Below are 21,138 nucleotides of genomic sequence, written 5' to 3' on the forward strand. Positions count from 1 at the left end.
GGTTGAAACTAAGAAGATAGTTTTTATAAGTGAAATGTAATAGCCTTTACACTCGCATGTATTTATTGTCGGGCAATCACACATGTTGCTAAGGGATTGCTGGACAGCAATTCATATTGGCCCGCGTAATCCTCTTTCATGTTCAGCCACTATTTTATTATAAGATTGGTAGCTGTTCGGCCGCATTTCATCATTCTTTTGTTTTGTATCTGGCAACGCTGGACGATTGATAGTTCTTTACGAGTGTCAACGTGGCGTGTGTGACTGCATAGTGTGTAGTTGCTTATGCATAGCAATTATTGTATTTAGTTGTGTGTTTACAATATAATAAATAGTATATTGTACAACAAACTTTGTGTTCAAAATAATACAGTCCACGAACATTAAAGTGGTCCTTACCGACCGGATTTTGTTCCAGTTGTGCATGTGCGTGGTTTGCGAACTTGTGGCGCAGTATCTTCATTTTGTAGTGCATTGTCAAAGTGGTGCAGAATTATAACAATGGAAGAGCTTGTAGGTAAGAAAACTGTCCTGAAACGTGAAGTGACTAGGTTAACACATAAAGTGAACGAGAATAAAGACAAGCCTAACTTCAGTATTAAGCTGTACATTGAACGTGCTACGCAATTACATGGCGATTGCACAGAGCTCATTACAAAGTTCATTTCTGTGGGTGGTGAAAGTGAGTTTGCAAAATATGACGGGAATTTAATGAAGTGCAAAATAAGTTGGACTCTGTCTTAGAAATTTTGTACAATATGCAGTCACCTAATACTGAACAGGTAAATACATCTAATAAACAGTGCACAAATGTGAAGTTGCCCACTTAAAACTTCCTACATTTTGTGGTAGAGTGCAAGATTGGCTATCGTTTCGTGACTTATTTGTTGCTGCTGTTCATAATAACAATCGGTTAGGAAATGCTCAAAAGCTGCAGTATTTGAAGACAGCTGTATCAGGAGAACCTGCTGTATTGTTGCAGTCTATTTCCATATCTGATGATAACTATAAAGTAGCATGGGAGTTACTTAAATCAAGATATGAAGACGTGAGGGAGCTAGCAAATCATATTTTGAGCAAGTTGATTACTCAACCAGCTGTGAAGAATGAGTCATCAGGTGAGTTACGAAGATTGGTTGACAATAGTGTTCAGTGTGTGTGTGAACTTAAATCCTTGGGCCTTCCAGTGGAACATTGGGATGTGATTTTAATTTACCATGTGGGTGAGAAGCTAGATAAGAACACCAGAAAACAGTGGGAGCTTTCATTGAAGAAAAACGAACAACCAACTTTCGACCAGCTGAAAGAGTTCATATTACAACGTGCCAAAGCGTTAGCTGCAGTGAGTGCAAGGTCACCGGCAGACACGTCTGCTTTAAAAACAAACAAAAAGAGCAACACGTTAGTACATCATTCAAGTCCAATTGTGTCATGTATCATGTGTAAAAATAACCACAAGCTATATAAGTGTCAAGAGTTCATAAATATGTCAATGAATGATAGGCATAGTTTTGTAAAAAAGAATTCGCTTTGTTTCAATTGTTTGACCTTAAATTGTTCCGTAAATAAGTGTAGTGTGAAGCAGGGTTGCCACACTTGCAACAAAAAACATCATACTTTATTGCATTTTGAAAAGAAGGATAAAGTAGATCAAGTAAATTGTTCTCATTCCATAAATCAAAAACTAATTCCTCAGGTGTTGTTGTCCACCGCTGTCATAAATATCAAAGATAATGCAAATAAGTTGATACAATTTCGTGCTCTTATCGACTGTGGTAGTGAATTATCGTTTGTAACTGAACGCTGCGTCCAGAAATTACGCATAAACAAAGAGAAAATAAACATGAGCATATCAGGTGTTACTGGTTCTAACGTTGGAAATTCTCATGCAATAGTTGATTTGTGTTTTCAGTCATTGTACAGTAATAATAATATTCATACTAAAGCAATAGTAGTCCCAAGAATCACAAGTAACTTACCCAGAGTAACTATTCAAAATATAGGTAATTGGGAAATTGTAAAACAAGTAAACTTAGCAGATCCACAGTTTAATAAAAGCGGCCCTATTGATGTGTTATTAGGTGCTGATGTTTTCCCGTTATTGTTGCTCAGTGGGAGACACGTAGGTACGAATGGAGCTCCGTCTGCCATTGAAACGGTGTTAGGTTGGGTATTGTGTGGTCAGATTAACTTAACGAATAACACATCAAATGTTCAGTCATATTTTGTTTCTGTTGATCTCAATAAAACATTGCAAAGATTCTGGGAAGTAGAGGAGTTGCCAACTGTACAACATTTATCCGTTGAAGAGCAAAAATGTGAGCAGTATTTTGCTGAAACTTACAAACGTGATGTTGATGGTAAATACATTGTAAAATTGCCTTTTAAAGAAAATGTTGAGCCTCTAGGGGTATCACGGGACACAGCAGTAAAGCGATTATGCCAGATGGAACGTAAGTTACAGAAAGATCCTGATTTATGTAAACAATATTGTGATTTCATGAAGGAGTACTTAGACTTAGGTCACATGGAAAAAATTCCTGACGTAGAACTTGATAAGCTTGTATCTGAATCTTATTATCTGCCGCATCATTGTGTCTTAAATGAAAGTAGTTCTACCACTAAATTGCGGATTGTATTTGATGGTAGTGCTAAAACTAGCAGTGGAGTATCTCTCAATGACAACTTAATGGTAGGTCCAAAATTACAAGATGATATTACCCCATTAATATTAAGGTTCAGAACTCATCCAATTGCAATGTGTGCTGATATAGCAAAAATGTACAGACAAGTTAAGGTAGATCAAACTGATTCTGATTACCAGAGAATAGTGTGGAGAGAAACAGTTGACCAACCTATTAGTGATTTTAGATTGTTAACTGTTACTTATGGAACCAGTTCGGCTCCATATCTCGCTGTAAAGTGTTTGCAACAGTTAGCTGTAGATGAAGGTCATTGTTATCCCAGAGCTGCAGAATTAGTCATGAATGATTTCTTTGTTGATAATTTAGTTTCAGATGCAGCTGATAGTAGTGAGGCAATGGTATTGTACTCAGAATTAACAGCATTATTACAAAAAGGTGGTTTCGAATTAAGAAAATGGTCTACTAACGACAGGAATGTGTTAAATAGTATACCTTCTCACTTAAGAGAAACTCAGTCGTTAATTTGTTTTAATGAAGATGAGAATGTAAAAGCTTTAGGCATACAGTGGAATCCATCAAGTGATTCATTTTCATTTTCTATTGTTGTTCCCACTTATAAGTCAGTAATGACAAAACGAATGTTACTATGTGATATTGCAAAATTGTATGATCCGCTTGGTTGGTTATCTCCAGTATCCATTGTTGCTAAATTGTTGCTACAATCATTATGGAAATTAAAAATTGAATGGGATGACGTACTTCCAAATGATATTGCTCGCTCGTGGGAAGCATATTGTCAAGAATTGCCATTGTTGAGACATATTAAGATCAAAAGGTGTATTTCTTCTGAAAATATTGTGAAATATGATTTAATTGGGTTCTCAGATGCTAGTGAAAAGGCGTATGCTGCAGTAGCATATGTACGTTGTATAGATACATCTGGAAATGTACAAGTATACCTGATTGCTGCAAAGACCAAAGTTGCCCCTATAAAGCAAATATCAATACCTAGGTTAGAATTGTGTGCTGCAGTATTGTTATGTAGATTAGTCAATACGGTCATTAAGGCAATGCTAATCAAGTTTGAACAGGTTGTCTGTTACACAGATTCTACTATTGTGTTAGCATGGCTTTCTTCATGTCCGAGTAAATGGAAAACATTTGTGGCTAACCGGGTATCTGAGATCCAACAATCAATTTTTATTAAATGGGCGCACACATCGAGCAAAGACAACCCAGCTGATTGTAGTTCTCGTGGTTTGAATCCGTCACAATTAGAGTCTTATTCACTATGGTGGAATGGGCCAAAGTGGTTGATGGAATCAGAGTTACCTATTGTAAATATTAATTGCAAAAATCTAGATTCTGTTCAATGTGAGCAAAAGTCTTCAACTGTTAACATGCACATTAAGGTTGACTGTACAATAGTAGATAAATTTTCATCATTGTCTAGGTTAGTTCGTGTTACTGCTTGGTGTAAAAGATTTATTAGGAATAGTAAAGGTAAACAGGAGTTAAAATGTAGTGGACCATTAACTACAAAGGAGTTGTCAAATGCATTAATACATTGGATAAAACAAACTCAAGAATCTGAATATCCACTTGAGATAAAATACCTACGTATGAAAAAACCTTTGCCTTGTAATAGCAAACTATTGTGTTTAAATCCATTTCTTGATGAAAATGATGTCATGAGAGTTGGAGGTCGCTTGCAAAATGCTAGTGTAACATATGATTTCAAATATCCTATCTTACTTCCAAAACATGCTAGGATTACAGAACTTCTTGTAAAATCTGAACATATAAAGCATCTTCATGCAGGTTCACAGTTACTTTTATCTGTTTTGCAACAAAAGTTTTGGATTATTGGTGGTCGTGACTTTGTAAGGAAGATTGTAAAAAGTTGTGTAACATGTCACAAACAGTCAAGTGTAACAGCCTCTCAATTAATGGGTCAACTTCCTGTTGGTAGAGTAACACCAACTCGTCCATTTTTGCATTGCGGTTTAGATTATGCTGGTCCACTAATGTTTAAAAATATGAAAAGTCGAAATTCAAAATTGTTCAAAGGTTATGTAGCACTCTTCATTTGTTTCAGTGTCAAAGCAATCCATTTAGAATTGGTAAGTGATGCTTCAACAGAGTCATTTATTGCAGCTTTGAAACGTTTTATAGCTAGAAGGGGAAAACCTACTGATATTTACAGTGATTGTGGTTCAAATTTCATGGGTACAAACAGAGAATTAAAATCCTTACTAAAACTTGTAACGAATGGTGATTCAAAAAAGTCTGTCAAGTACCACTTGAGACGTGTATTTGGTAACACTGTACTCACATTTGAAGAAATGTATACAGTTTTGTGTCAGATTGAAGCCTGTTTAAATTCTAGACCATTAACTGCTCTATCTTCTGATCCTAATGACTATCAGGTATTAACTCCTGGTCATTTTTTAATTCACGATGCATTAGTAGCAATACCTGAACCAAATTTGTGTGAATTAAAAATCAATCATTTGTCACGCTGGCAATTAACTCAAAGATTGGTCCAACATTTTTGGAACCGTTGGCAAACAGAATATTTGTCTCGGCTACAACAAAGGCCAAAGTGGTGGTGTAAACATGCTAATATCAAGGTCAATGATTTAGTATTAGTGAAGGAAGATAAGACATCTCCTCAACATTGGAATTTAGCAAGAGTAGTTGCTGTTCATCCTGGTGTAGACAATATTGTTAGAACTGTTACTATTAAAACTAGCAAAGGCGTCTTTAAACGACCAATTGTAAAAATTTCTCCTCTTCCATTTAATGAAGAATAAATAATATGTAGAATGTGTATTGTAGAGTAATGTGTAGAATTATATGTAGTGTTGAAATGATATTTCAAGGTGGGCGGTATGTTCGGCCGCATTTCATCATTCTTTTGTTTTGTATCTGGCAACGCTGGACGATTGATAGTTCTTTACAAGTGTCAACGTGGCGTGTGTGACTGCATAGTGTGTAGTTGCTTATGCATAGCAATTATTGTATTTAGTTGTGTGTTTACAATATAATAAATAGTATATTGTACAACAAACTTTGTGTTCAAAATAATACAGTCCACGAACAGTAGCTGTAGTAGAACGCTCTTGTTGGAACATCATTATTAAGGTGTAAGAAGTTTCAGAATGTTCTGAAACAGTGCACGAGGTGAAAAGTGGAAGAAAAAGCAGGACTCATCAACGTCAAAAGAGTAGACAGTGAAGAGTGTACCTCAAATGAAGAGCTGACAAAGGAAACAACATTCATAGCAGGATGTTTGTGTTTCAATGGTCTTATTCATTTTAGGGATAGCTTGTATACGAATGAGACAAAAGTTGAACAGGATAATTTCTTGCTATGATACATGAGAGTGAACTTGCCTAAAAGACGCAGAGCTGTGCATGTGTTAACTTAAAAGAAAAATATATATTTACTAATATATACATTGTTAACCTTTTATTCTGATATTATCTACAAAATGTAATATACTTAAGAGCCCATTGAATTTAAATGCTTTGAATGTATATTTATAAAACTTAGCTTAATAAAATAAACAAGAAACATGTATGAAAAAGTGGATATGTTCAATTTTGTAAAAATTTGTAATCTTTTAACTTTTTTTCCCCTCAACAAAGGCTGTTAGTGATGAACTTCAATCATTATTTTATCAATCCGTATGTACCTGGATGACCAGTGTTAAACTTTAGGGACATTTCGCCAGCCCCTCCATCTTGGAATTTCGAAACAAAACCTATGCCAATCGTTTGTGCTACGTTTGTGCCGGAATGTACCGCAAAAAATTTCGCTTGTACCACTTCTGGTACAAATTTATAAGTTTTAAAGTGGGGGCTGGGAAAACGGTAGAGATTTTGACTGCAATCTGATGTAAAATTTAAAAATAAGTGGTTCAGATCCCATTTTAAACAAATAGCCCTGTCTCATATAGCCTTGTTACTGATGCAAGACTGTAATAAATCAAACTAAATAACTAATTTTATGCGTTTCGAAAAAATTTGGGCTGTAGGATAAATTTCCAACTCAGTTTTTAACAAATATTTTTAGATATGGGGCGTTCGGAGCACAAGTGGTCCAAGTCCAGTTTCAGAAAAGTTCACTTTTACTCAGCCAACGTAGTATCTTTGCTGGTCACTAAATAAATGAAACAGAAACCACGTGAAAGGGTGTTGACTAGAGTTTCATAGGACAGCCGCTAGACAAGGGCGTCGATGAAATGGGGGACGAGGGCTAATTTTCCCTTCTTTACTCATAAATTTAAGATATTAACACTATATTGTGTACGCTGCAGCGTGGGGATGATTAACAAGTCAAGCTTCGAATGCCATAGTCAATGATGCATAATTACGTTAAATAAATGCAGGGTGTGTCCTAAAGAATATACTCACGGAAAACGAAACGCGAGCTTAAACCCTAAAAGCATAGCTAGAAAACTTTCAGTAGCGGTAACTCCGAAATGACTTGTTTTAGGGCTAAAACAACCGTATTTTTGGTAAAATCCTAGCCTTAAAACATGTAACATGACTCCCTTTGCATTTGAAATTTCTAATATCAATCAGAGATGTCCGTCATGGTGCTTGATAGCACCATCTGATGTGTCAGACCACTTCCAAGTTTCATCATTCTCCCTCAACCCGTTCTCAATACACAAGCATGGTGAGAACTTTTGTTTTGCCATGTAGCTATATTGATAGATTGTGTGAAATCTCTATAGTAGATAGATTTTAAAATCTACCTAAAAAGTTTATTACAACCAAGAAAGTACTCATGAGAGTGACTGGCAAGAGGGTGTAATAGAAAGGGGTCGTGATATGAAAAAAGTTGAGAATTACTAATCTACACTGAAATATTCTGTACCCAACACAGTGTAGTTTTAACGAGAATAAAATAAATGAAAAGATCGGTTGTAAGAGCAAAAAGTCTTAATAAACACGTTATTACACGATTTTGAAATATGTTTAAAATCATGTTTTAAACTGTTCAAAATGTTTAAAACATTTTGAACACAATTTTCATGTTTTAAACACGTTTTGTTCTTTTTTTTTAAAAAAAACTATTATATCAGGTTACAAATACATTAGAATAACTATTGATATAAAAATATCTGCATTATGACACAAAATGAAGTGAAATAGCAGGTTAAACTTTAAGATATTTATTACCATTAGTAATATGTTTATGTACACTAGTTTTTTCCAACTAGATACTCTGTGACATCATGTTTTGCTGCTCTCACACGCAGAAATACGCAGAAAGGAGAAGTAGTAAAGAAAACAGTGGCGACAGATAATAAGGCATAGTCCATTGTTTCGTTTTGCAGATATTCTACGCGCGGATTTCTGACTGTAGTGGTAAACTATCAATATTTGTTCTATTTCATTTCTTTACCTGTTCTTAATCTCTTGCTTAAGCAGATTCCCGCCGTCCTGTCTGTAAAGCGCGCTCCTATTATACATTGGCCAGTTGGAAATGATTAATCTACAAAGTAGAGATGGCTACATACTTTCGAAAAAATATTTTATCGAAAAATAAATTTTTCCAAAATGCTTTTTTTTTTCAGAATCGAATTTCTTGGAGGACGAAAAACGACTTTTTCTGAAAACGAAATTTTCTTGAAAAATTGAAATCAAGCATTTTTTTTCGACAGATAACGATTTTTCCCAAAAATAAGAGAAAATCGAGAAACATTTTTTTTTGAAAATTAGAACATTTTTCGAAAAAAAATTCCGAAAATTGAAAAACAGATTTTCCCGAAAAAATACCATTTCTACTACAAAGTACAATTTGTATACCAGACAATACGATACCGGTACTAATTTATACAGAGCCGACTCTTCCGTCTCATAAAAAATAATATATCCAATTACAGTTTAGGTAGGTTTAATGTCTAGTCTAGCCTGCTTTATTGTCTAACTCAGCCACGCAATTCCACGCTACATAAAATATTCAAATTAAGAGTAACATCTCATACTTTTGTATTGTGTTTCAAATGCTTATTGAGGTCTATCCCAATTCTAAACTGTAGGGTGGGAGCATTTTCAATTCATGGCTCCTTCGACTAACCAACTTATTCGATATCGAGAAGGCTTACAAAAATCCGCCAACTCTTCTTCTGAATATGATAAGGATTGGTGCTTTTGTTCCGCACAAGGATTTCACTCTGTTTCCTACGAATTCATATACATATATATCGCATTTAATGGAGTTTTTACCAGCTGAAGCAAATGGGAAAGAAAATTGGTTGCACTGTGAAAACTGACGTTTTATTTATGTATGCTCAGAAAAACAAGAACTCTTTCTGATATTCGATTGGCGCTATTTTGAAACAAACAGTGCGGCTGGTATGTGCAGTCAAACTTAGCAATTTATAGCAATTTAGTTGCGATCAATGCTTGTCTACACGTGAACCTCCACCTCCATCCACTAAACTAAAATCTAAAATCAAAATTAAACGAACGGTCCTTCCACCCAGTGCGTGGCTTATAATAATACAGTATATATATCACAGTATACATATATATAAATGAAGAAAATGAAGCTGCCATGGGCGAATCTTCTAGACGATAATTAACTCTCACAGCTAGCATATTTTGCAGAGAAAACTTTACAACTTTGTTGTCTCTTCCACCACACTCCAGCCATAAATTGCAGCCATTAGATCGTTGATTTTTTGACCGTTGAAAATGGTGCTTGCCCAGGAAGTAAAGTAAGTGGACAAACAATTATCCTGGATTAGCAGTGACTCAAAGTGACATCTCCAAAATTATTTCGCTGTGCTTACGAGAAGACAGCAACAACGGAAAATGCAAAACTTTCAAGCTACAAGAATACAACTCTATAATCCAGATATTTCCAGAGACATCTATTTCTTTCCCTCTGAAGTTATTTCAATCTACACAGAACTTAGTACACTTAATTAAGACGCTTCTCTCAATTATGTAGTTAATGCCTAAAGACATGAATGAGGAAAATGTCAGAAATGAAAGTATTCATTGTAATGTAAGAAATACAAATTCTGGAAACGTTTTAGAGGAGGTGAACAACATGCAATAAGAGATATATCTACTTGTATTAATCCACAACAGGGGCGGATCCAGGGGGAGGGCGATTGCCCCCTCAGAAGAGGAAACTTTCTTATTTTACATATATAAATAAAACCCATTCCAAAGTTTGGAGCCCTTAAAAGTAGCAGTATGACAACCCCCCGCCCCCCAGAAGTCGGTCCTGGATCCGCCCCTGATCTACAAGTCATATCTATTCACAGTTCCAAAATCGAAATATATTCGAAAATACACGCGAACACCATGTATCTTGAGGTATGATAAGAAGTCCCAATCAGATGCTTATATAGGAAAAAATGAGAAACAAATGAATGTAATAATAATAATTCGAAAATCTTTTCAAGAGTTATGAAAAGCAATCAACATTGAGAAAATGAACGAAAGCGTTTCAATTTTTTGTCCGGGATGTCAGGTAAGGTGTGCAGAATCGATTCGAGAATAATAGATTCAAGGTTTTAATTGTGAACAATACTAGAATGAGAAGATGGAAGAGGATGAGATTGATTTCAAAATGTATGTTAATTGCGCACGTCGCCCTCTTTGGGACACATCTTCCTAATATTATTTTAAATTAATCGCTTCTAAGGGATATAAATAGTTTGTGCCCAAAGTTTAGTTAAAATTATGTGAGATTTTTATTGTTATATTTTATTTGGTATCCGAGATATTTTAGTAGAATATTTAGTGCATACTCTTTAGCAATCTCCCTCTACAGGGTGACAGAGAAATTTCTGTGCATTGAAAGTTGTACATACCATTCCAGATTTTAATATTGATTCCTATATGATCTAAAACGGTAATAGATAGCGAAAAGCGGTTTTCTGCATTCAATTAAGCGTCCCAAAAATATATATATCTGACCTCAATCCTTAACTCTCTACTAAGATCAGAACTGACAGATATGAACCACTTTAGGTTTTAACGTTAATCGTTATAGAGAAAAAACTGTAACAGCGAGAAGTGTTTTTTTTTTCAATCAATTAGAAGCGTTAAAAGAGCATATCCTAAGTCCACCCTAATCTTTCTATTACAGCCTTTCTGTTTTAACGATAATTGTTATAGAGTAAAAAAAAAAAAAATACTAATAGATAGAATGATTCTGTTTTCTGCAATCGATTGAAGCGTCCTAAGAATGTATTCCATCTTCATTCTAATCTCTCTACTGCAAAACATCAGGACTTCTTACAAACGAACTCCTTCACTTACTGTGCACGTGACATTGCTACTTGTTACTTCAAATAAAGTTAAAACTTCCAGGGTTTGTGAAAATGCATCTGCATTATATATATATATATATATATATATATATATATATATATATATATATATATATATATATATCAAACTTAAAATCGATTTATAAATATTAAAATTATATGTCAAAACATAATTTTCACGAAGTAAGGGATGCTTAAATGAAATTAAAGAACAAGAATTTTGGGAATGATTCCAAAGAATGGATCAAAATATTGCGATCTTGGGCAATAATTAGTTTTTGGATCAGGGGCCACAAAATTTTTGAATAGTCCCAAAATCAAGTTGTTTTTTTTTATTATTATTATTTTCTACGGAATAAGTACGTACATCATACTGAGTCAAGTGATAGTTTGGTTTTGGGTACACCGTATGTAGCTCTCTAGATGTAAGACGTACAAGAAAATTTTTCATTGAATGAAATATATTGGATCTTTTGATCCAAAAATTATCTACAATTGCCAGGGATGCAAATAAGCAACAACATTTTACTAGCCCAAGAAAAAAAAAAAAAGATACTAGCCCACATCCCACAATAGAAATCATTTACTTACCCTCAGTTTGATATTAAATACTCGCCCGCAGCGATGAACCATTCGTCCCGGGCGAGTTGACGAGTGGTTATTTCCATTCCTGAATTAAACTATTTAAATTTCAGTTCATTATATATATATATATATATATATATATATATATATATATATATATATATATATATATATATATATATATATATATATATATATATATATATATATAATATGTATAAAGAGATAAACAATTCCCCATATAAATCAATGGATTAAAAAAGGGCGGAAGTTCTCAAGATTCTTAATAAATGAAACCAGCCATTCTGACTGAGGATTTCCTTAGTTTCCCTCATTCCCATGAGGGAAATGCAGGATGGTACCGAACAAGCAGGTTCCAGGCCGCTTCCTTCCGTCCCTTTACAACAGTACGTTGTATATTGTTACTACTTGTAAATGTAATTTTGGGGCGTAACATATTTTAAAATATGTACTAGGCTGATTATGGAATTCGAAGAAGAAAAAGAAAAAGACATATATTAATTATAATATGTATATGAAAAGATAATGGGATTTTGGAATGTCGTTGTCAGGACAACAGATAGATATAAATAAATGGATTCATTGAACGGAGATGGATTTTTAATGGCTCAATAGTTTATAAGAACCGTTTTACCTTTCCTCGGATAGTATGAACATGGAGGGGCGTTATTCCTCATACACGTGAAGGGCTAGACGGCGACAGCCCAGAAAACTAATTCCTTCTTGATAAATGAACTTCTTAACGATTTGAATCTTTCTTTGTACACTCATGTCGAAAATTATTGTCGCATGTCTATAAATATGTTGTTGTAGAAATATAATTTGATAACGAAATCGCCCGGTATTTCTTATAATGTTAGTATGTGTATAATCGGCAAAGACATGTATGTGGAAAATTTCATGTCAAAAGAGCAGTAAATAAGAACAATAAAACGAAAATAAAACTTTCTTGTCCAATTAGGAACATTTTGTTTTACTCATTCTAATGTTCGTATTTATAATTCTTTTCCTAACCACAAATATACATTTCCCGATTATACACATAGTAACAGTATTAAAAGTACCCTGCAAAATCATTATCAAATTATATTCTAACAAGAAGACAGTTATAGATATGCGACAATCATTTTGGACATGAGTGTACATTATTCTGTCAAAAGTATGTAGGCCTATATGCTGTAAGGTACAGCACTCTCCCAAGCACTGATATAATTCTTAGAAATGTTATTATTAAATAAACATAGCTTTATACGCATATAGTTGGAAGGAAAGAAGAGAAAATATTACGTAATTTTTTGGGAGAATTATTTTTGGTTTAATATAGCCGAGAGGCTTTGAAGAGTTAATTTACACACAAAAATGAACATTGAATATAATCAAATTACATGCGCTGATGTAGCTCTTCCGAAGAAAAAAGAAATCAATATGCTTTAGACAGTTAAAAAAAAAAGCAATATAGCTCTCCATTAAAAGAGATGCTCTTAAAACATACAAAAAATGGCTTAACTAATGAATATAAACTATGATAATGAACAATTAAGGGTCGCCTGGTTTTCTCTAAAGTATACACAAGCTGAGAGTGCTTGAAGTAGTTAGTATCTAAGCCAAACATCTTATGGAGACCTATTTTATATACCAGACGAATCTGTAAAATAAGCAAAAACTGAAGCGAAATTTAAATAATCTTCCACTCTGTATTATCTTTGGATGGACTGTTGTTGTTATAATTATTTGAAATAAAGGCTACACGTACACATAACTGAGTATATCGTTGAACTGCGACTGGACACAGATCAAAATTAACTCCTAAAAGATATTCATTATGTGTTTTGTTTCTAGTAAGGTCACTTGGTGCTTTCTGGGTAATAGAACAAAGATTTTATATGATTGTTTTTCTATTGAGGTTTAGCGTACAGTGGAAACGTGGATCTACAGTTTAAGGAGGAATCCGAATCACGGTAATGCATTCAATGCACTCCCACCGGAAATCGAACCCGGAATTCCGTACACGAAAGGTGCGTACGCTGGCCACTAGGCCAGCAGGAAGGGCCCCTAGTGATTTAGATTAGAATTTATCACCCCTTTTGAGAATTGATTGTGCGAAAGTTAGGATATATTGTTCAAAGTGCGAAATCTGAACGATAACCAACGTTTTTTTTTTTTTTTTTTTTAAATCTGAGTTCATACGGGCCGACTACGTGTGTGCTCCTGGTTCTGGCACCCACACAAATAATCTTGTGGGTGCACCACACCCACAAAATTTTTAGTTTGGATCTGTCTCTTGCGTTTAAGTTAGCCATGTTTCCGATTGAGCTGGGACAGCTCCAACGTATCATTATAGTACCGGTATATTTTACTTTATCACAACACAGCTCTTTATGACAGTGCTCATAGAAGATTTTGACTAAAAAGAAATCAAACAAATATCGAGACTTCCCTGAAAACATACAATACGTCCCGTCATTGATATTTACCCACATAAATTTTGGAAAGCCGGCGCCGTTGCCTGAGGTTAGTGTTCTCGGTGGGGTTCGAACAGCAGACCACTCACTCGCAAAGTATGCGACACAAGGAGGCACTAGTTCAGAGAGGGTATTGGCGGAAAGAGACAAAGAGAATGTTGGAACAATTAATTTTTTTTAAAAAAAACTAACGTTATATTATTAGGTGTGTGTGGTGTCGACACAATTCATTTCTAGTTTGTGAAATCTATACAGGGTGTTTGAAAAGAACATCTAGAACGCTCGAGAAGTGATTCCTGACACGAAGATAAGAAAAAAAAAACTTTATATGAAAATATTTGGAAAAGTATTTACTTTCAGAGAGCTAGGACTGTTAGGTATGAAGATAGCTTCAGAGTTAGCTATAAAGAGGTACACGGCCTACAATCATTCTCCAGTCAGGAGTGAAGTGAAGAAACAAACAAACAAACAAACAAACAAACAAAAAGTTGTAAGATGATACTACTTATACATTTTCAATTTCACAAAATTTATTTCGAGGCAATGAAGACGAGATCGAGACGAGATCAACATTTGGCCATGAGATCAAGACCATTATTTGTCAACTAAGACAAGAGTTTGGATTTCCTAACGGTGACATGATGGCGCCCATCGGATTCTCACTTAGGATTATTTCATGAGTAAGAAAATTCAAATACGAAATACTACATAGTCCATAATGGAAGATTCACCTAAATTTCAGCCTTCTGCCGCTTAAGTTCTATCTCCCCATTTATCCGCACACTGAAACAGAACTATTAAGTCTATCATCTCTGATTAAAACATTGAACCCGGCGAAACAAATTCTATAAAGTTGGACCAGGGAAATACACTTGCAAGTACTAATGTAGTCTTTGTTTCGCTGATAGGCCTACTGGAAGACCGTTAAATATGGATATTTAGAAAACATACCAACTTTTGCGTAATTACTTGATCCGCTTGCGATGGGTCCGGTAGTTTTCAAGTCAAGTGGCTTTAAAACGTGATATTTCTTATATTCGGCGGTTTATAACTCTGAAAGGAGGTGTTTTTGAACCCACGTTTTCTACAAGTTTTTTTTTTTTCTTTTACTTGATACAAAGAATCACTTCTCGAAGTTAAGTCACCGAATTTCTGAACATAATATACCGTTATCAAACGCAGCATTAACTTCTTCTGCGAGAGGTCCAAAATTTGGAGGAATCCAATACTAAAATACAGTATGTCTACATATTGCTGAAGAGTGTTATTTTGCTTTCAAAAAGACACTAACTACGTAATAAATGATAGAACTAGATTGTTTCACAAGAAAAGAAGGAGTATAATGAATCATAAAATCAAATCTTTATGCTGCACCGATAATTTCTCTGCTTAATTAACAAGCGTAGTTTTACAAAAGAAGTGTACAAATATGTCTCGAGTTACGATTTTTTTTTTTTTTTGAGGGAGGTTCGGACCCTGTGAACCCCCTGCGTGGTAGAGGTCTGCACGGGCCCGGCCCGTGAATTTACAATGTGAGGCCCGACCCGAGTCCGAAATATGCTTTAGCATTTAGGCCCAAGCCCGGCCCGAGCTCGTGTGATAATCAAATAAGCCCGAAATAAGCCCGAATTACAGAAACTTAATAATTAACACAAAATTGTATTTTTATTGACAGCAATTGAGGTTTAATTTTGCAGTTGTGCTTTAAAAGTTCTCCAGAAAGAACGGTGTAATATATATCGTTGTACAGTATATTTAGAAAGTTAGTCCCAAAAATGCCCGAGGAACATGGTTGTATATTTAAAAATTTACTGCCCGAGCCCGGCCCGGGCCAGAAGTTACATACGCTTATTAGGCCCGCGGGCTCGACCCGAGCCCGTGCAGGCCTCTACCGCGTGGGTACGCTCCGGACTTCTATTAACTTTCTTGTAACATTTTACTCGAGTAAAGAATTGCCACGTAGAGAATGGTATACCGTAGGTCACTTCGTTTTACTTTTTTTCTTTTTGGTGCAGCACGTAAACAGACATAATGCATATGCAGGGTGTATCTACATAGCCTATAGGCTACGTATGATACATATCTTAACAAAGTGACAGTTAAACAAATTTTCAGCTACGCCTAGAGGATTGTTACCACAATCGGGACAAGATCATAATAATAATAACAGCAACAAAAAATACCCAAAAAAACTAGAAACAAAAGAGAGAGAAAAGGCAAGAAAGCTAACAGTACAAGTAATGTATAAAGAACAACGACCCACGCTTTTGTTCTCAAATATCTTAATTACATACTACAGATACAAAACTTGGCCTTCGACTCAACAAACGAATGAAATACCACACACACACACACACACTTACTTACGTGCCTATAAAACTGAATCAAAAGTGAAAGGCGAACCAGGTCGTCAGCGCATGCGTCATAACAACAATACCAGCGCTAACAACAATAACAATAAAACGAATCCAACATGTATGTAAAGTACATAAATAATATGATCGACTATACAAAACACATTGTTGTTACTTTCTCTACAAAGTAGTATACATACAATTGTACGTTCAGTTGCTGTAATTTATATTACTGGAAAAAAGTTCGAAGTTCGACAGAAGATGAAGAGGTCTGGGTACTAGCTTTTATGTTTAAGCCTAAGTCACAGAGTGATGGTATACCCTTTTATGTAAAACGACCAGGTAGACGGCATCATGTTCTCTGACATTGTACACCATGTGATGCACGTTTTGTACTGTTCCCTCGACTGAGGTATGTATGCTAACGTACACTCATGTCCAAAATTATTGTCGCATCTCTAAAAATATGTTGTTGTAGGAATATAATTTGATAACGAATTCGCCCGGTATTTCTTATAATGTTAGTATGTGTATAATCGATAAAGACATGTATGTGGCAAATTTCATGTCAAAAGAGCAGTAAATAAGAATAATAAAACGAAAATAAAACTTTCGTGTCCATTCAGCATCATTTTGTTTTACTCATCCTAATTTTCGTATTTATAATTCTTTTCCTATGAAATTTACCACAAATATACATTTCTCGATTATACACATAGGGTATTAAAAGTACCCTGCAAAATCATTATCAAATTATTTTCTTACAAGACGACAATTATAGATATGCGACAATCATTTTGGACATGAGTGTACATATAACACACACACACACACATATATATATATATATATATATATATATATATATATATATATATATATATATATATATATATATATATATATTTGTGTGTATTATACGAAATAAAATCTTTAAGTTTTACGACGCATTGTTATGTCTGGTAGGCTAAAGAAGATGATGAGAAAGGAATGAAATGGTGGAATGAAGAAAGTCGGAGGAAACGGGAGACCTTCGAGAAAACCCACGCATATGGTGTTTGTCCACCACAAAGCCCATTTGACACGAGCTGGAATCGAACTCGGGACCCAAGCACCAGAGATGAACGCTCTACCACTGAGCCACCACAGCCCGTGCGTATTATAGGAGTGTATATGATTATCAACGTCTACACACCAGACTTCCTTGTAGGCTAACGACAAAGAGAACTTGCTTTTGGTACACAAGGTAGTGGGTTCGATTCCTGGTGGGATATATCGAATGCATAGCAGTAGTTCAGATCCCATCTGAAAATGTATACATCCCATCTTCACGTGCACCCTTTTCCTCCAGATGTAGCAGCTATAATTATGGTAAACATTAAAATGGATGAAGCATTAGATTCGATATAAATTAATGTGTTTCTGCTCTGAAATAATAATAATAAACCAGTGTTAGAACACGATTTGGACACTTTTCTAAGAAACGACTTTTGATAATTAACATGTTCAAGTATGTCCTTAAGGTTCTATCAGTGAAAGTCAAGAATGCACCCTAAATTACTTAATAGGAATTACCCTAAGAATAAATCTATTCAAAGTGTGCCTGAACTCTTGATGTGTTCAATGAGTATACGGGCACAGAAACGACTTGTACACAGTGATAGGACACATTATACGTTTGTAAGTTACTTTAAGTACAATTTGAACACTTTTAGAACAGTTCGTATGAAAGAATGATAGAACACTTTGGTAATTTTTTTGAACACGTTAAACAATGACAAAAGTCGTTTTTTAAAATTTTCCAATCACTGAAACATATTATTTAGAATGACGTAGAAACCTCTCAACATTGGATGATAGAAGCGTCAGTGAATAATGAAGAGCCATTCCTCCAATTACTAATAATAGTAAATTATTTATGTAACTAGTTATTCAAAGCTTGTGTGTGTGTGTGTATGTACATAGATGCAGGTGGGGCAGCGAGGACGGACGCTTTTGAAATGACTAAAACTCTCCACTAGATGGAGTGACAGAGGTTCGTGAAGTCTTAATACTTAGTCTGTTATTCTATTTTAGTTTCTGTGCGCTTGGTTAAGTTTCTATATTTTTCAGATTAAGTCATGGACAATAGAACACAGTGTTTTCCCTTACGATAGTTTAATGAAGAATTACGAGTCAATTGCTGCCGTTTCGCCATCATTTCACTATTCCCAGAAATCGAGCTTTTCCTACTAGTAACAGTAGGGCTTAAACATTTCGTACATGAGCAGCGGCGCAAATCTGTCTTCAACATTGCAAGGGGGGGGGGACGGATAACCCTTAACAGGAAATATGTGTCTGTCAGACACGTATGGTTTTTCTTTGTATTACATTGGCAACACTGATTCACTCAATGTATCGGTTTCCTCAGTACCTTCCTATCATTTAGTTGCACGTGTGTTGCAGTAGTTCATTGTTGGCGTTAATGTCTGAGTGAACATTTATAGATGACTAGCAGCGTTCACCCCGCTTCGCTGGGGTCACCCCGGAACGCAATAAACTTTGTTACTTAGATAATTTTTACTTTTTCGCTTTCAAGTGATATGATAAAAACCATAGTAGATTGCAGTAAATGTTAACATTATATCGCCTGTCATTTATGTTAACCCGCCGAGTGACACGGTCATGCGGGTTGCATATAAATACGTTTATTTTTACCTATGATGAACTAACAAAGGATTTGTACGTTATGGACACTTGAATGGTCAATTATCTCAAGACACTGGTAATTGAAAATTAAAGTGATATGATAAAAACCATCTAGGGTCCAAATCCTAATAACCCCCCAAAAATGAAAGAAATTGGTTCAGCCGTATTAGCGTGATGAGGGAACAAAGGATTTGTGCGTTCTCTTTTATATATAAGATTTTAGAAAACCTACGGTGTCTGAGACACACACATTTCCGTTATCGTCTATATTTTTGCGTGTTTATTGGACACACATTTCCTGAAGAGACAGTTTTTCTTGCAAAAGGTTTTGAGGTTGACTTTTATTTACCATGAAATAGAAACTATAGAACTCTTTAAACATACTATTTTATTTGTTTGAGATTTTATGTATTAGCAAAATATAGACCTAGTACTTCGAAAAACAAATGTAAGAAAGAAACTGTAAATACAGCAGATCCTTATTTCACGGCAAAAAATTCAAAAAATGCTGAAAGTGGAGGAGGACTTTATGTTGTTGTCTTCAGTAGATTCTGATTAAGATCACTAATTTTTTCCTGAAATTCAAGAATTACCTACTGACAGTGAGGGTGATACTAATTGTAATACAGTGCAAGGTGTGAGGTCAAGTAGTAATAGATATGTCAATGTGAACAGCCCTACTCAAGTTTCATGTGATAATGAAAGCCTTAGATACAGAGGTAAAAAGAGGTTTGTTTTGAATTGAAATGAACCTATAAGAAACCGAAGGGTTCTTCATCAAGACATAGTAAGAGAGATGCCTGGTATAGCCACCCATGTAAGAAGTCTGGGGAAAAAGTCCAAGCAAAGTTGATATTTGGTCTACCTTATGTGATGATGATATAATTCAAGATATTTCTACATGACGTTGGAAGAAGGTTGAAACAAATTTGAAGTAGAATAAAGTCAAACTACAGATCTACTGACCTACCTGAATATAAAGCCCTTATTGCTCTCCTAATGTTGTGTTCTATTTGTAAATCAGGATACGACGACATGTATTCACCATTTTCAAGACACTTTGGGACGACATCTATTTAGCGCTACCATGTCCGTCAAATGTTTCCAAGCTCTTTTGGACAAATAGCACATTTGGACAGGGTAGCTACATGTGGACAAATAGCATATTTGCAAGGTAGTAATGTATAGAATTATACTAACTTAAAATTTGTAAGTTTTTAAATTTATGTACTATTTTTATTTAGGTATTGAAATATTTTCCAAATTTATATGTCAATAGAACCGAATTAATGTATATAATTCTTGTTTATCATATTTTGCTCGAAGTACAAAATATAATGTTTCATTAATCTACATTATCCCATTACATCACATATGTTTTTTAAAAAAAGATATTGCTTTATATATGTCCGTGTCCCACACACACACATTTCCTGAAAGCGATAAAAAATAACGTTTCCTGTTAAGGGATAAGACGTTCCCATAATATACTCTCTCTCTCTCTCTCTCTCTCTCTCTCTATATATATATATATATATATATATATATATATATATATTTAGCGATGTTCAAAATATTTATGAAGTTAAAAACAATGATGTGGAGAATCAGAGGAGCAGAGTTGTCTTCAACATTGGAAGGCGGGCATATTTGAGGCTTATTCTGGGGGGACATCAATTTCATCTCACTTTCCTTTGTGGCAATTGGACACAAATCATCACAATTTTCAAAAAAAAAAAAAATAAATAAATAAATAAATAAATAAAAAATTAAAGCAGATTATTGTGGGGACAGTACCCTCAGTTCCAAGATTGGAGCGGACATGTCCCCCTCATCTCCCGGGGTCTTCACCAGTATACATGAGGTACACTAATGAACAGAAACCATCAAGGTCTCCACAAATTCCCAAAAATGTAAAAAAAAAAAAAAAAAAAAAAAAAAGAACATGCAAGTCATGTTGTGCAGTCTGCGTTGATACGATTGGTGGCACACGTCTGAACTTGACATCATTCGATCTGTCAGGCGTATTTTGTATTTAGACTTCATTTCAACCCAAACAAATTGGCCATTGT

At 34.8% G+C, this 21,138-nt stretch overlaps 1 protein-coding gene across 1 annotated transcript; it reads left to right on the top strand.

Moving 5' to 3' along the window:
* The first annotated feature begins 501 nt into the window (after positions 1 to 501).
* LOC145677481 (uncharacterized) lies at positions 502 to 9,731 on the top strand. Its single transcript, XM_081747960.1, has 3 exons — positions 502 to 682; positions 804 to 5,425; positions 9,621 to 9,731. The coding sequence occupies exons 1-3, from the start codon at positions 502 to 504 to the stop codon at positions 9,729 to 9,731; spliced, it is 4,914 nt and encodes a 1,637-aa protein (XP_081604086.1).
* The last annotated feature ends 11,407 nt before the right edge of the window (positions 9,732 to 21,138 follow it).

The sequence above is a fragment of the Thermobia domestica genome, unplaced genomic scaffold, assembly GCF_964235325.1.
Source record: "Thermobia domestica unplaced genomic scaffold, izTheDome1.hap1.1 HAP1_SCAFFOLD_923, whole genome shotgun sequence".
Lineage (NCBI taxonomy): Eukaryota > Metazoa > Arthropoda > Insecta > Zygentoma > Lepismatidae > Thermobia > Thermobia domestica.